This window comes from Erythrolamprus reginae, chromosome 3, assembly GCF_031021105.1.
Source record: "Erythrolamprus reginae isolate rEryReg1 chromosome 3, rEryReg1.hap1, whole genome shotgun sequence".
Taxonomy (NCBI): Eukaryota; Metazoa; Chordata; class Lepidosauria; order Squamata; family Dipsadidae; genus Erythrolamprus; species Erythrolamprus reginae.
This window is the reverse complement of record NC_091952.1, coordinates 77,663,725-77,681,829: the sequence shown is the minus strand read 5'-3', so window position 1 is coordinate 77,681,829 and position 18,105 is coordinate 77,663,725. Positions and strand designations below refer to the sequence as shown.

The following is an 18,105-nucleotide window of genomic DNA, read 5'->3' as shown; positions in this document are numbered from 1 at the left end:
CAAATCAAAAAGCGGCAGAAATTCTCAATGTCAGAGAATCGCACAATCATGAAATGTTATTATAACTCGGAGCCTGAAAAACATGGTTATCAAAGACGGATGTACCAATTATTATTATTATTATTATTATTATTATTATTATTATTATTATTATTATTATTATTATTTAAGCAGCATTGAAATGTATTCTTAGATGAAAACTAAGCAGTTATGCAATACTGTACTCATAGCAGTAGTAGTAATAGCATAAACCTTGATTATCTGGTTTTGTTCTAAAATATTGAATGTTTTCTATAAATTGACTGCTAAGACTGAAGGCTAAACTGCTTGGCCTAGATCTTTTAATTTAGAATAACCAAGCCAAGAGAAGGGAGAATTGAATTCTATAAACTTCAAAACAATAACCATTTATTAGCAGCCATAACAGGGGATAGATATTTTGGGGTAATTTGAGCTTTGTGTTATGACAAAAACTTGGCAGCATCAGTATGTTTGAAAAAGAATTAGAAATGCTTTTCTTTCTTAATTCTCCTCTCCTGCTGTTTCTAATATGATCGACATTGTGGTTTGTGAAGAGAGCATGCTTCAGACACTTTTGCCAGTGCATTAATTTACATGGAAAACAGTTGGCAGGTCAGCAGTACCTTTTGCACATGAGCAACAACATACCAATTTGGTGATTTTAATCTGATAAGTACCAACATTTTTTCTTATTTAGGAAATTCTGACCCACAGTTACTAATTGATGCATTTATTTGAGAAACAGAACTTAAGATATGAGAGACAAATATTCTAAGAATCAACATGATGCTGATGGATTAGTATAATCAATTTGCATATGCAAGAAAACCCAAACTAGAAGCCTAATATATCTCCCCTTGCTGAACTAAGGGAAACAATGATGTTTTGTTTCTTGCATAAATGTATAGGCTATGGGCAAAAAGCCATATGCATTAAATTAGCTGCATCTGAGTTCTACTCTTTGAAATGAAAATCTCTTTGTTTTGTATCCTCTTATAGCTACATTCATATTCTGATGCTGAACAAGAAATATTAAGCGAATGCTTAACTATGCAGCAGCTTCACCCTTCTTCACAACACATTTTGGATGGGAAATGTGGGAGATCAATGAGCCATCATGACCTCATTACAGGTGGGAGTATTTCTTTTAAATACAATAAATAGTATTCACCATGGAGAACTCAGTTGCAAATTCCATCTAAATATAAAGCTTGCCAGATGCCTTAAACAAACATATTAGTTCAGAGTTTTTTAAGGATATACTACTCCAAAGAACATATCAGAGGAAGAACGTAATAAAACAAATATGTTCAGACCTGAAATTCAAAAGTAAGAGTAAAACAATTTGTTAATAATAGTACTGTCAAAATAAATATATAAATAATCAAATCATATTTTGAAATATGTCCCTGATATAGCTGATGGCATTCTTTTGAGTTATTATTTTAGACAGTATAATTATATAATTTTTCCCAACAAGAAACAATCTGAGAATTATTTGAGCACCAATTACAATGCCTGACTACTGTCAGGAAAATTGGGAAAACTCTCAGAGGACCAATTACTTGATAGGATTCTTCATTTATCTTCTACCACTTAATCATCCAAGTATAAAGGTTCTTTGGTCTTATCAAAGAAGAATGACTTCAGACTGTAAACTTGACTGTAAACATATTCTATATATGTAGGAACACATCAAACATAGACTTAGGAAAATGACAGAATGCTATTTCACAGTGACCTCTTTGGAAAATGCCAAAAAGACCATGTGCACATCTCTATTAACAGTTATCGTAGTTTAAGACACAAGCAGTAATGGTGGTCTTGCATTTTTCACAAGTTCCAATAATAATAATAATAATAATAATAATAATAATAATGACAATAATGACAATAATGACAATAATGACAATAATGACAATAATAATAATAATAATATATTATTATTATTATTATTATTATTATTATTATTATTATTATGTCAATGCAACACAGCAAACAAGATCACTATGCTGGGTTTCGTATTTCATCACCAGTCGGGCGCTTCCCAAGCACCTAGGACTGCGTGATGTAGCGGCGAATTATGTTTCCCGATCCCAATAAAGTGGCCTTTTGCAATTGACAGATGGAGATTTTGTCAATTCCGATGATTTTCAAATGTCCACTGAGATCCTTTGGCACTGTGCCCAGCATGCCAAGTACCACTGGGACTTGGCATGTTTGGTGTGTTATGCTTCAGAATTCAGTCAGTCTGAAGTCAGAAGTCCCACAGTAGTTTTGCTTGCTCATTTTCGACCACTTTTTCGGGCTTATGATCCCACCAGTTCTTTGCCACTGGAAAATGGTAGTTCCGGCACAAGTTCCAGTGGATCGTCTGTGCCATATTATTATTATTATTATTATTATTATTATAATTATAATTATAATTATAATTATAATTATAATTATAATTATAATTATAATTATAATTATAATTATAATTATAATTATAATTATAATTATAATTATAATTATAATTATAATTATAATTATAATTATAATTATAATTATAATTATAATTATAATTATAATTATAATTATAATTATAATTATAATTAATTAGTTAGATTTGTATGCCGCTCCTCTCCGCAGACTCGGGGCGGCTTTCCATATCTTTATGCCCTTCATACATGATCATACAGTGCAGAATTCCTAGCAATTTGGGATTTGCTGTCTGATCTCATCTGAAGAAAGTCTGTTTACCATGTCATGTAAAACATTTTTAGCCCAGATTCCCATATTGGTGATATTTTGAGCTCAGGTAGGTTATCTAGACTGAACTGCTATTGGACTAGCGTTATGTAGGGTCTCCTGCACCAGCAGGGGGTTGGATTAGATGATCTGCAAGGTCTCTTCCAACTCTAATCATAAATAAAATCTACATGTGCTATAGACATCTGGAGAGCACCAAGTTGGAGCAGGGCTAAAGTGATACCTGGCTAAATATAGCTATTAATTCAAGAATAATGGGTCAGAACCTTATGGGTAGGATGTCAACTGCCAAAAGGTATTTGAAAAATGAAGCATAGAGCAGCATAGACATCAGGCCACTAGGTCCTACTTAGAACCCACAGATGTTGCAAACTGTGGTAGGATTCCATTTGGAAAGTTACTTTATTGGCATCCGTGAATCAAATTACTTTGTAGTATATATAGCAGACTACAGGCTTAAAAAATGTACCAGCAAATCTTCTATACTAAGTTTTTTAAAAAAATACCGTAATTGCTTATTCTAAATTGCTTTCTGAAAGAAATAATAGTGTAAGGAATAAAGTGCTTCTTACTTAGATTACCTAGAACATTTCCCTTTCAACTAAATCTGCTGCATATTTTAAATATGCCAAGGACAACGTTGCATCTGGAGATGTTTTCTGTGAATCTACTCCTGTTATGCTGGATTTCAAAGGAACCTGCTTGTGCTAAGGCTAAAAAGGAAGAATATTTTAAAAGTGCTCTCGTGGTTTTGCAGTGCTGCATTTCAAAATCATTAAAGTGAATGCAATACTGCTGCTTCATATAAAATTTAGACTGCAAATTCTTATGTGAAAAACACCAAAAAACCCTAGTTTTAAATCAGGCAAAGAGGTAAGCTACTCCAGCTCTCTGTTGCTAACAAGAGTCAACTGAACAAATACCGGTACCTTCCTCACTCCCAACATGTTACTGTTATAATGGAATTGTTTCACATAATTTAAAGTCCATGTGTACGACAATTCTCTATGTGAGAGCTATTGATACTATATCAGTTTTACAAGAGAATCTATTTCACATCTTTCTAATTAACTCGCAATAAATCCAGTTTGAAACACAGCTAGAAGAAAAAAATGAATTCAAATAACTATGGATGTAACATTTTCACCTGAAATTTAAAGTGAAATCTTTGTAAAATCCAAAATTTAGTATAGGTTATTAACTTTCTGGAATATGAACCAACAGTTATAATACTTGTGATAGTGGTGAATATCTGTAGTTCGGGTGTAGGATGAGGTTGAAGGTTATTTCTCTGAGCTTGTGGGTTGATTTCCAAACATTTTCTTAACAGGCTAGATAACATTTTCAGCAGAATTTAGTGGATGTCAATGTTGATGTGCTTTTGCTTATAAGGGCTTTGTGTGACGAGGAGATCATGTCAGGTCATGGGGAAGTCATGTCAGGTGAGGATCTTGTGATGGGTTTTGTGATGGGTCAGGTTTGGCCCATGTCAGGTGACAGTCAAGATCCATCATAAGACCCTCACTTGATGTGACCACCCCATCCAAGATTTACTGATCACACAAAGCCCTTATAAGCAGAAGAACATTGATAGTGACATCTCCTAAATTCCATTGAAGATGTTACCTAGTTTGGTAACAAAATATTCAGAAACCAATCCATAAGCTCGAAGAACCAATCTCCAACCCCAGTTATTTTTAAAAAAAAAAACACATTTAACAGATACAGATAACATTTACAAATATGGTATGTTTTCTGAGTGAATGAAGCTTGCCAGTTTTCAGACCAAAAAGTCAGAATTTTTTTAATGACACATTACAATAAAGGAATGCATACGTTGATATTTGTAGATATGATGGGCCATTAAAGTGTAAAGGTCTTTTTAGAGGAAACTTTTAAACTCTCTCCTTTTTTTTTAGCAAATGTGACTGAGTAATTGTTAGCCTCTCCTGAGAGAATAAAGTTTCCATAAATTTATCCAGAATTGATGGAAGGAAAGGATTGTTCCAAAGAACCTGGCAGAGAGTTAAAAGGGATTCTTCTTTTCCCATCACTTTAGAAGCAATTTATATGAATGTGACATATATTATAGAGATGGGCTTTAAAAAGTAATCTGCAAAATTTTGGAAGCGTAAGTGGAATGTAAGTGCTATTATTACAAAACAACAGTTTTAAGTAGTTTTGTTATTTTGGCGGAAATGAGCCATTTTTTTGTTGCAGATATTAGTTTAGAGTGGGTGTGAAACACGTTATTGACAAAATTGCAGCAACAACACATATCACACAAGAAATAAAGGAGCCTTTTGCCCGTTCATGAGGATATAAAGAAGTACTTGATGCAGAACTCAGTTTCTTAAAATAATTGACACACAGCCAAGATTGTAGCATTCAAACTCCTTGTGAATGGAATAAGGGACTGTTGACCTCCTTAAGGCTGGCGCGTTTGCGGTGTGGCGGGCGCATGGAGGACGCTGGCGGTAAAGGACTGGGAGGGGGACACTAGACGAACAAGCACAGTGCATGGCCCCCTCCCCAGCATGCCCTGTGCATGATGCACTTCCGGAAGGCGAGCGGCAACCCCCAGTATAAAAGGGGACGGAGCGCCGCTTGCCTCCCCTTTCTGGATATGCCGCCAGCCTTGGCTTGCAGGCACCCACCCACCCTCCCTTTGCCGCAGTGTGACTGATGGCCACCTACGGGGGCCGAGTAGGGATTTTTGGCACCCGTAACCATTTTTTGGTTCTGACCATTTTTTGCCTACTCCACACTGTTAGATGGGGAGGGTCGGTTTGGGGGTGTCCAGCATCTTATTCCATAGGGTAGGTCAGCTCATATCCCTTTGGTCATGGGGAGGCGGTAAGGGGCGGAAAATTGGAAGTAACAGCAACTGTGAACTCCTTTGGGCACCTTTTGAAAGGTGACGGGCCACTCCCCGCCACGGTTACAAGGCTAGGCCGTCCCGGATATGGAGGCAAGATGCCCTTGGGGCTCACCCACCGCATGCCCAGAGACAACAACCTGGGTGGGTGAGCCTCCCCACATGCATGGGCGTGGCAAGGAGCAAGGGAGGGTCAAGTTTAAGTTCAAGGCCAAGGGGACCCTCCCTGGCTCAGCAGGGGGCTTCGCACTATAGTTGTTCAGGAATGTTTGAGTGGTTGTTTCCGCCCTCTTCGTTTTACCTTTGCAGGTCCTGAGTTAATCAATAAATGTGACCCATAAATCCCAGTTCTATATCAGGTCCACCGCAAGGGTTGGAGCTTTCTCACTCTTTCAGTGCAGATAAATGAAGACCACAGCAGATCACTATGGCTTTGAGTTCAGCAGTCCATCTAACATCTCCCTGCTCGTAAACTCTTCCAGGAATTCCTCCCATTACCTGCTTTTAGGCAGAGAGGTGTTAATTTACTCACTTTGCTTCATGGAGAAACCCAGGTTGATTGATAGGATTTCTTTGAGCAGGGGTACAGAAAACAGCACCATTGGCATGCTAGTTCTCTTCCAGCTACTTGTAACTCAAAGATTTCCTTTTTAATTTGCAGGCAGACAGCATGTTCAGGAAAAGCAGTGGAAAGCAGATTTTAGTGCTGATAGCAAACCAGATTTTGAACATTCCTACTTTCACCTTTTAGTCAGATACAGATAGTTATAATGAAAGGATATATAGTTACCCTATGTGTAAAAGCAAAGTTGTCAATCTCAATCTACTTTTTACTCTCCATTCTCCCTTTGGGTGTGCGCGCGCATGCATGTATGTAATTGTGGAATGTATCCCAAAATTGCACAAGGGGAAGGGCCTTCACAGAAAGCAAAAAGACATCAAATGCTTTAATCTGACAAGATTTATGTAAAAGGAACCAAAAATGGCATGTATATTTACTTTTGAGTAGTTACTTTATTGTGTTCATCTATTGACAGAAATCTTGCCAAACTAAAGCAAGAGCCTGCTAACTACTAGATATACTCTGTAACTTTCTAGGGAGGGTCTGCTTTCGCCCTTTTTCTGGATATCAAATATTCCAAACTTCATGATCTCTTTGCTTTCTCTCTCTCCTGCACTCCTCTTGGGACTACATTCCACAACTGTCAGGGGTCTTTTTTTATCCAGTTCCGGATTGCCTAAATCACTTCATTGTAGTTCTAATCATATTGGAGAAGACCCACATTACTTCAGGTTATGTACAGACTTCTCTGAAGTATCTCACCGTGATTTAGAATAGTTTTCAGCAGATAATGTCCTTAGAGTGTTAACCATCCACTAGACTATGCTGACCTCAGTTTTGAGATGTTTGTGGGACTTACAGGAAAATAATACAGCGTTGAGGACTTTTGTTTTGTTTGCTTTTTTCTGAACTTGCAATTTTATTTCTTTTATCTTTACAGTTACTTGGCAGTATCCCTAAAAAGCCTTTAGCCCAGATGATTATGTTGCTAGTTTTCTAACAGATGTTGGTGCTGAAGGTTAAGCCATTTAGATTTTGATGGATTACATGTATTTATAATCTGAAGTGGTTAATGTGTTAGGAAACACCCCCCCACACACACCCACACACCGAACTAACATATATACCAGGAGCCAGCACTTATTCAGCTTAAGTGTAGCACATCTCCACCCCATGTCTAGGCGGTGAAGCAGTGGAAGTGATGTGCCGGTGCCTGGAGGCTGTTGGGGTCTGGATGGGTGTCAACAGGCTCAAACTCAACCCTGACAAGACGAAGTGGTTGTGGGTTCTGCCTCCCAAGGACAATTCCATCTGTCCGTCCATCACCCTGGGGGAGGGAATTATTGCCCCCCTCAGAGAGGGTCCACAAACTTGGGCATCCTCCTCGATCCACAGCTCACATTAGAACATCATCTGTCAGCTGTGGTGAGGAGGGAGTTTGCCCTGGTTTGCCTCGTGCACCAGTTGTGGCCCTATTTGGACAGGGAGTCTCTGCTCACAGTCACTCATGCCCTCATCACATCGAGGTTCGACTACTGCAATGCTCCCTACATGGGGCTACCTTTGAAAAGTGTTCGGAAACTTCAGATCGTGCAGAATGTAGCCGCACGAGCAGTCATGGGCCTCCCTAGATATGCCCATGTCTCGTCAACACTCCGCAGCCTGCATTGTTTGCCGATTAGTTTCTGGTCACAATTCAAAGTGTTGGCATCAGACCAGAATACCTACAGGACCGCCTTCTGCCACACGAATCCCAGTGGCCAATTAGGTCCCACAGAGTTGACCTTCTCCGGGTCCCATTGACTAAACAATGTCGTCTGGCGGGACCTAGGGGAAGAACCTTCTCTGTGGCAGTCCTGGCCCTCTGGAATCAACTCCCCCCGAGATTCAAATTGCCCCCACCCTCCTTGCCTTCCGCAAGATGTTCAAGACCGATTTATGCCGCCAGGCATGGGGGGATTAACTTTCTCTCCCACCCTTCTGACTTTAGCATTTGAGAGTGGCGTGATTGTGTAGAATTGATTGCTTTTTAGTAGTAATGGGTTTTTAATTTTGTTTTTGAATATTGGATTTGTATTATATTGTATTATTGTTCCTGTTGTGAGCCACTCCGAGTCCTCGGAGAGGGGCGGCATACAAATCTAATAAATTATTATTGTTATTATTATTATTGTACCTACATTAAGTGAGTGATCTTCATTTGAACATACCCAGAGGAACTAAAATAACTAAATATTTTGTTCTTTAGGATCTGTTCAAGGAAACAAAATTTTAGCCTATGTTACAGTGACCTTGCTTTACCATAATTACATAGTTTCTACAGAACAGACAAACAGTAATTTCCCCAGAATAGCAGTTAAAAGTATTTTCTGCAAATTAGCAGCATTGGATATTTCTTAGTGATGATAATGGATAATGTCCTAAAATTTCTGTTTTATTTCATTTCATTTTATTGGCATGTTATTTATCAATGTATGCAAATAAGCCTAGTATAAACTGGAATGTTTACCATTTTAAAAAACTTCACCAATCCTTTCAGGGACACTTTAAATCTTATGGGAGAAAAGTGTAACCCCTTTTAAATGCAATTTCCAAAAAATAAATGAGTATGAAATGGTTGCTTTTTAGTGCTCAATTTATAAACGATTGTTAGAATGCCTACACAGGATTCCATGCAAATAGGGGTCTGCACATAATCAGAGTCTGTTATAATATATTTACATATTTGCTTTCTATCCCAGCTTTATTATTTTCATGAATAACTCAAGGCAGTGAATGTATCAAACATGTACTTTCCTCCTCCTATATCCTCCACAACAATAATTCTGTGAAGTGGATTGGGCTGAGAGCAAATACCTGGCCCAAGGTCACCCAGATTGCTTTCATGGCAAAAATAGGACTAGAACTCATAGTTTCTAGCCTTATGCTTAACCACTGGATCAAACTGGCTCACTGATAATTCATAATTAAATATACACCGTGTTGTAAACATAAAAGATCTTTGTTAAGCTACAAATAAAACAAATCAATGAGATGTTTCCACAGTCTAGTCATATTAATTGTGACCTCATCTCTGAAATGGATTTCCTCTTTCTGTTCTTATTTGACTTATCTTTCTTCTTTCTGTTTTTATCTGAGATTTATACTGTTATTTGCTAACAAAAGAGCTTGGAATGAATTTAAATAGCTACTCCCAAATGCATCAAATACTTTTTTTTTTTGGCTTTACTTTACATACAACCAGAGGTGTGCTGCTAAGGTAGAATGGTGACATGTGCTCTCCCCTGTGGCTCTGAGTGTGCGCGGAAGCAAAAAACTGCGCTGAAACACGGGTACACATGTGTGTCCACACACAATTTTGCTACCTGCCCAGGTACAATAGCATAATTGTGCTGGACTCAGAGCCACAAGGGCGAGCACACATAACTGTTTCACCTTAGCAGCCCACTTCTGCATACAACGCTTAAATCCAATAGGGTTTTAAAAAAGAATTAATTTATATGTTGGTAAGAATCCATATACATCAACAATCTGTAAGTGCAATCTAGGGAGATTTTCCTTTCCAATGTTGTATAATAATCACCTTAGTGTTGTTGATAAAGGTTGCATAACAAAAAATTCCTAGATAGAAAATATAGTTTTATTTATTTATTTTGTCCAATACATAATACACATTGAAGAGAATAGATATGTAATAATATAAATAGAGAAAAGAATAGAAGAAAAGATATAAAAGTATAGGTGAACCTATTTGAAAGGAAGAAAAGATAAATGAGATAAGGAGAGACAATTGGACAGGGGGCGGAAGGCACACTGGTGCACTTATGCACGCCCCTTACTGACCTCTGAGGAACCTGGAGAGGTCCTCTAAGGAACCTGGAGAGGTCAATCGTAGTTCTAGAATTACTGTTCATAGGTCCATAAATTCAAGGCAAGAATGTATCAACTGTATGACAAACCCATACTGTATAAATAAATGTTCCATTTTCCGTATTACATTTCTAACATTATGAAACCAGCCTTTGGTAAACATTCTCTAAATTGTTCGATAAATTTAAAGTACTGTTGAATGAACCACATTGGAGATCAAAAGAAGCTTGTTTCACAATTTTTAAAATAAGTTGCCACTGGATTAAAAAGACATCTGATTTTTGAGTTTCTGTACCTGTTAGCTTTTAGGGATTAAAAAGAAATTGTACGCCAGATGTATGCCTAGACCTGTGATGGCAAACCTATGGTACGCGTGCGACAGGTGGCACATGGAGCCATATTTGAGGGCACGCAAGGCATTGCACTATGTCAGCTCCAGTGCGCCTCTGCGTGCTGTCTAGCTGATTATCAGCCCTCTTGCAGGTGGGTGAGGTCGTTTTCGCCTTCCCCAGGATTCAGGAAAGCCTCCAGAGCCTGTGGATGGCGAAAAACGGACCCCACAGGCCTACCAGAAGTCCAGGAATGAACTGCTGGTTGGACTGTGGGCCATTTTCCACCCAGGGGGGTAACATGGGGGAGGGTTGTGTGTGCCTGTGTGTGTGGGAAGGCTTTGCATTATGGGTGTGGGTGTGTGCACGTTCTTTTGGCACCAAGCCAAAAAAAGATGTGCTATCACTGGTCTACACATTGTAGATAAACTAATAACACTCAATCTTTTTTATTATTTAGAAATAGCTAAAGTAATTTTCTGATAAGTCATAGCAGCCAAAACAATTCATAATGCTAAAGATACTAGTTAAAACTGCAAATTTTACTTGGAACTACAGTATCTGCTTCAGATTTTTTATTTCAATGGATGCCCCTTTTTTGCATAGGACAAAGGAAAATAATATTTAATATACAAATAGATAATAATTGTTAAACAGTCAACTGATTGTAGTTGTCTTCAATTAGGATATGTGTAAAAACATTAACACTATAGTGCAAATTCATTCCATGAATAAGAAACTTCTGAAAAGAAATCTTAGAGCGTAAGTTTACCGAAAAGTGTACAGATATTAAAATTGCTTTTGTAATTGAGAATAGTAAATAAAAACTGCATTTTTATGACCATGTAATCCTCAGAAAGCCATTTAAGAGATCTGTACTAGATATAAGCAACCTATGTGAATTCCTAACAAAAGAGTTGATTGATGAGTCTTAATTTCTCAGTTTTTCCACCAAAGCCTTATTGATTCAATTTAAAATCAAACCTATATGGATTTATTTCCCTTAATTTCCATATTGATTTCTTAACTTCTTTCTTTCCTAAAGTAGAATTAGCTCTGCTCCTAGGCGCATTATATTATTCTGCTTTGTAAAATTTTGTTCTCTGTATGAAATGTACTATACAGGTAGAACTTAAATTACAGCCATTTGTTTGTTGACAATTTGAAATAACTTTTGACTATTTTTCACTCTGGCAAATGTTGCAGCATGACCATGATCAAAATTTAGATGCTTGACAAGTATGTATGATGTTTGCAGTATCTCAGGGTCATGTGATCAGCTTTTGCAACCTTCTGATAAGCAAAGTCAATAAGGAAGACAGATTCATAGATTAACAAACATGTTACTATTATTTGTTTATTTGTTTATATAGTGATATTTATATGTCATCCAACTCCAAAAGGATTTTGGGTGGCTCAAAATAAATTCATATCATTTATTTTCTGTCTTGAATATTTGTGTCCCAAGATAATGTTGAAGGATCCAATCTGGGTCAGTCACCAGGATGAGGGGTTTTGTCTTCTGAGATTTCGGACTTGTGCTAGAGCCCATCTTTAGTTCCTAACACCATGGGAAATTAGTCTTTTCCCATGGTCTTAGGTGACCCCTATGAAACGGTCATTCAACCCCCTAAGGCAGGGGTCCCCAACCACCGGGCCGCGGACCAGTACTGGGCCGCAGGGCATGTTGCACCGGTCCGTGGAGTCAGCAGCTGCCGGCCCTCATGCCGCCACCCCCTCCCTCCAGCGCTTCGCCTCCCGCCAGACAAGAGGCCTCGGGAGGCAGGTTCTGCCGGCCACAGGACGATGGACGGGACAGAGGGGCGGGAAGGACCGAGAGGCTCAAGCCTCTTTTGGCTTCTGCCGCGGGGCGCTTTTGCGTTTTTGGCTGGGGGGAGGCAGGAGGGCCAGCCTGACCCCCTCTCTCCAGCGCTTAGCTCCCGCTGGGCAAGAGGGCTTGGGAGGCAGGTTCTGCCAGCCATAGAGCGATGGCGGTAAAGAGGGGTGGGGAGGACCAGCATCCCCATGCTTAATCCCGCCCCCAACCACACCCCTTTCCGCTCCCACCGGGCCATAGAAAAATTGTCTTGCTGAAACTGGTCCCTGGTGGAAAAAACGTTGGGGACCACTGCCCTAAGGGATCCCAACCCTCCAAGTTAAAAGCCATTGCCTTAGACAGTCTACAGTTGACTTCACCTCATTCCAAAGAGATCTGTAAGTGCACAGCATGCCTACATCCCTGTCCTAACATGCTCATATATTCATAAAATATCATGTACTCATACCCATGCTTGTACTTCTTATATATTCACAATCATGTTTATACTTTGTAATCATATACATGCTTCACTAAATAAAAAACAAATGCCTCTCTCTAGCATAAATTCTCTAATGTGTCTAATTTTTACATGAATTTGAAGTACTTTTATGCATTCTAGATATTCTGGAGTCATATACCAATGATACATCATTTTATAAAAATTCTCTGAATTTATAACATAAAGTAAATGTCAATCCTTTTAATCATATTTTCCCACTGTTCCATCAGTTTATTATGTGCAAATATATGTTAGCCCATTTTATCATAGTGTTTCACCTTTTCTTCTTAAATTTGACTAAAAGTTTATACGTTTAGCAATTATATTTTCACCATTTATACACATGGTAGTTCAACCTCAAATCCTGTTTTCTGTTATTCAATTCCAATCTTATTATCTACTAGTAATCTTTCTTTTAACTGTAAATTTTGAAACCATTGAAAACTATCTACAGCCAATTGTTCTTGGATATGTCAATCCTAACTGAAGTTAATTATTTCCACCAGGTTAATGAGCTTTAAAGGGTAAATTAGATAATTCCATGCCAAATAAGTAATTATTAATCGTGATGATTATATCTTATTTCTAATACTGGAGGCAGCATGTCCTTTAGTATAAGTTACTGGGAAATACATACTAAAGACTTTCATTTGCCATCTTTGTTTTTTCCATGCACAGTAGGAACAAACTATAGGATCTAGTTCAGTTTTTCTTCTTTACTGTATTCTAAATATTTAAGATCTACATGATTTTATATTTGTAAAATTGGAAGATACCTTCATTCTCATTCTCAATGTAAGACAAAGACCTGTGGGAACTTTTTTTGAGACATCTATGCTAAAAAGATACTTTTTAGAGGAAGTATAAAAAGTTTTCATCGACAAACATTTTTTTCCTTAGGGATGTATACCAGTTCCAGCACAAACCACAATGGACCATCGCCTGGCCTACCACCACATCAGAATGTTCTGTCAAGGCAACATATACTTGAGTCAGCTCTCACAAATGCACATCATCATGTATCATCCATAGAAAGTGATGGAGAAGGGTATGTAATAAAATATTTTTCAATGTTTAATATTTCAACTTTCTTTGGTTTGGGTCTCCGGAGCTCAAGAACAGGAAAGATCTTTGCATACAGTCATATGCATTCAGCCAGCTACTACCTGTGAAGCTTCATTGACTGGTGATTATTCTTCCATTTGAAGAAAGAAAGAATGAGTTTATTCAAAACTCTTTCTTAAAGATACATATTGGAAAAGTGAAGGACAAAAGAATAACTCTTTCGTAGCTTAGAAATATAGAAACATAGAAGACTGACAGCAGAAAAAGACTCATGATCCATCTAGTCTGCCCTTATACTATTTTTTGTATTTTATCTTAAGATGGATCTATGTTTATCCCAGGCATGTTTAAATTCAGTTACTGTGGATTTACCAACCACGTCTGCTGCAAGTTTGTTCCAAGGATCTACTACTCTTTCAGTAAAATAATATTTTCTCATGTTGCTTTTGATCTTTCCCCCAACTAACTTCAGATTGTGTCCCCTTGTTCTTGTGTTCACTTTCCTATTAAAAACACTTCCCTCCTGAACCTTATTTAACCCTTTGACATCTTTAAATGTTCGATCATGTCCCCCCTTTTCCTTCTGTCCTCCAGACTATACAGATTGAGTTCATTAAGTCTTTCCTGATACGTCTTATGCTTAAGACCTTCCACCATTCTTGTAGCCCGTCTTTGGACCCGTTCAATTTTGTCAATATCTTTTTGTAGGTGAGGTCTCCAGAACTAAACACAGTATTCCAAATGTGGTCTCACCAGCGCTCCATATAGCGGGATCACAATCTCCCTCTTCCTGCTTGTTATACTTACTTGCTTTTCCTACCGCCCGACCACACTGCTCACACATTTTGAGACTGTCAGAAATCACAACCCCTAAATCCTTCTCTTCTGAAGTTTTTGCTAACACAGAACTGCCAATACAATGCTCAGATTGAGGATTCCTTTTCCCCAAGTGCATTATTTTACATTTGGAAACATTAAACTGCAGTTTCCATTGCTTTGACCATTTATCTAGTAAAGCTAAATCATTTACCATATTACAGACCCCTCCAGGAATATCAACCCTATTGCACACTTTAGAGTCATCGGCAAATAGGCAAACCTTTCCTACCAAACCTTCCCCTATGTCACTCACAAACATATTAAAAAGAATAGGACTCAGAACAGACCCTTGTGGCACACCGCTTGTAACCTGTCTCTGCTCAGAATACTCGCCATTAACAATAACTCTCTGATGTCTATACTTCAGCCAGCTGCAAATCCATTGAACTATCCAGGGATTAAGTCCAATCTTCACTAATTTATCTATCAGCTCTTTATGTGGAACCATATCAAAGGCTTTGCTGAAGTCCAAATAGGCAATATCCACGGCACCACCTTCATCCAACACCTTTGTGACATAGTCAAAGAAATCAATGACATGATTTGCCTTCAGTAAAGCCATGCTGATTTGGGTCCAATAAGTTATTGTTTTTGAGGTGCTGATTTATCCTCTTTTTGAGTAGAGTCCCCATTTGTAAATTGTATTAGAGTGGTGGGAGAGCTATTTTTCTAAGAGACCAAAATGGAAATGTATAAGATTTTGTGTAACTTACTTCATCAGATACATAGAGCCACATCCCTATTTTCCCCGTGAAACTTGAGCTCTGTGCTCATAATTTCCCATGTCTACTCTCGTGTGATTGAGTATATGCATTTTGGGAATTACATTTTCTTTTACATTAAATGTGGGTAAGTGGGGATACATATATACACACTTTTAAAAGGTACTTTTGAAAACTACTGTTATGTGGTGAAACTGGATAAACTGAATGCCTCTAAGTTCAAAACAAATTATAGGTGGCAGTGTTTTATTTCAAAAGTATACTTAGGAAAGAGGTTAAGATTGTAGCTTCTAATGATGGCAGGCCCTTAGGGTGGAGAAAGAGAAAATTATATGTGACCCATAATAATGCCTATAACTGTGTGACTTACTAAACCAGCATCTATCAACCCTATTTGGATAGTGGGAAAATTAAGTTTCCTAAGGTCCGGTAATTTTTCAGACATTCAAAAACTGAGTGTATTTAAAGAAAATAGAGCTTCCATCCAATTTCTATTAGAAAAGTTTTCCCATACTGCAATTATAATGGCTTGTTCTTTTGGCCACCCAGCTTTTGTTCTATTTTGACTTTGCTCTCATAAAAAACCTGAATCACACACTGCAATAAGAATAATCTTTAGTTTTGAGAAGTAAATAAAAACTGGAAAAAACTGTTTCAAATGTGGAACTTGTGGATGTTCCCTAAACACTATTTAAAGGGAAAGGCTTTGCTTATGAGTCTGTTCTGATATTTCCTAATTATGCTTAGGTTCCAACTTGTTAACCAGTGGGAATGTTAAATACAGTGGTACCTCATGATACGAACCCCTCGACTTACGAACAACCCGAGATACGAACCTGGGGTTCAGAAAATTTTTGCCTCTTCTTACGAACTTGTTTCTTCTTACAAACCCACCGCCACCGAGAAGCCCCGCCGGCCGGCTGTCGCTTTTTGAAACAGCCGGGGGGCTTCCCAGTGTCCTCCTGAACCCGAACGCCAAACCCGAACTTCCGGGTTCGGCGTTCGGGAGGCCTCCGAGAAGCCCCCTGCTGTTTTAAAAGGTGACAGCCAGGCGGCGGGGCTTCCCAGCGGCCTCCCGAATGCCGAACCCGGAAGTTCGGCAAAAGTTCAGGTTCGGGAGGCCGCTGGGAAGCCCCGCCGCCCGGCTGTCACCTTTTAAAACAGCCGGGAGGCTTTTCGGAGGCCTCCCGAATGCCGAACCTGGAAGTTTGGGTTTGGCGTTCGGGTTCAGGAGGACGCTGGGAAGCACCCCCGGCTGTTTCAAAAGGTGACAGCTGGGTGACGGCGTTTTTTTTGCATTTTTTTTCGTTGCACGGATTAATGGATTTTACATTGTTTCCTATGGGAAACAATGTTTCGTCTTACGAACCTCCCCCTGGAACCAATTAGGTTCGTAAGACGAGGTATTACTGTATTAGCAAGTATAAAATGCCAGTCTTTGCAGAATTGCAAATGCAAATTTTAGATCATAGCTCAAATATCTTGCCTTCTATCAGTTATGAAGGAACTAATCACTTAATTCGAGAGTTATAATCCCAGCTTCACATTCAGACTGTTATTTGAGGAAGGAATATTGACTGATTTATATTTATCAGAAGGCCATGACATACCTATACACACAGACACTTTTTAAAATAACTTCCATCTGATTACCATATCATTGTGTACTAGATTGAGTGATTAATTCACTCCTGGTCAACAGAAGGAATTCTAGTTTTTCAGATATAATCTTTAGAACCTTGTAAATTATTTTATGAAGTGGTATGTCAAGTTATTTTAAAAAGTGTATTTGTCAATGCAAACACATGTATATTATTGCCTTCCTATAAAATATAAATTGGTTGATGTTCCTTCCTTTGAAAACAATCTTAACATGTAGTTGGGATTACAGTGTTCCCTCAATTTTCGTGGGTTCGAACTTCGCGGAACGTCTATATCAGTTTTTCAAAAATATTAATTAAAAAATACTTCATGGTTTTTTCCCCTATACCATGGTTTTTCCTGCCCAATGACGTCATATGTCATTGCCAAACTTTTGTCTGCCTTTAAAAAACATTTTTTAATAAACTTTAATAAATAAACATGCTGAGTAACCTAAATGGTTGCTAAGGGAATGGAAAATTGTAATTTAGGGATTTAAAGTGTTAAGGGAAGGCTTGGGATACTGTTCATAGCCAAAAATAGTGCATTTACTTCCGCATCTCTACTTCACGGAAATTCGATTTTTGCGGGCGGTCTCGGAACGCATGCCCCGCGAAAATCGAGGGAACACTGTACAGCCAAAGATCAGTAAAGACTAGAATTCTTTCTGTTGTCAACATTCCACTTCAGGAAGTAGGATATTGGGATATTCTCCTTAGACTCAGGGCGGCTTACAACATGTTAGCAATAGCACTTTTTAACAGAGCCAGCTTATTGCCCCCACAATCCGGGTCCTCATTTTACCCATCTCGGAAGGATGGAGGGCTGAGTCAACCTTGAGCCGGTGATGAGATTTGAACCGCTGACCTACAGATCTACAGTCAGCTTCAGTGGCCTGGAGTACAGCACTTTACCTTCTGCGCTATCCCGGCTTTTTTTGTTAGTTTCTGTTTTTTCTTTCTCCACTTGCTTCCTCAGGTCTTCATTGCCTCCTGTGGTTTTCCCTTCCCATTTTCATGATGCTTTATTTTGATCCTTCTTAAGGAAGTCCATTATTGCAAGAATCTTT

General features: G+C 38.5%; 1 protein-coding gene across 5 annotated transcripts in view; it reads left to right on the top strand.

The window, feature by feature from the left end:
- Positions 1-18,105, top strand: part of GLIS1 (GLIS family zinc finger 1) — a 260,750-nt gene that overhangs the window by 212,867 nt on the left and 29,778 nt on the right. For all 5 annotated transcript variants that reach the window (XM_070745920.1, XM_070745924.1, XM_070745925.1 and 2 more), the window contains 2 exons: positions 1,021-1,153; positions 13,630-13,777. In XM_070745920.1, the coding sequence (XP_070602021.1) occupies positions 1,021-1,153; positions 13,630-13,777 (281 nt within the window). The remainder of the gene's footprint in view (positions 1-1,020; positions 1,154-13,629; positions 13,778-18,105) is intronic.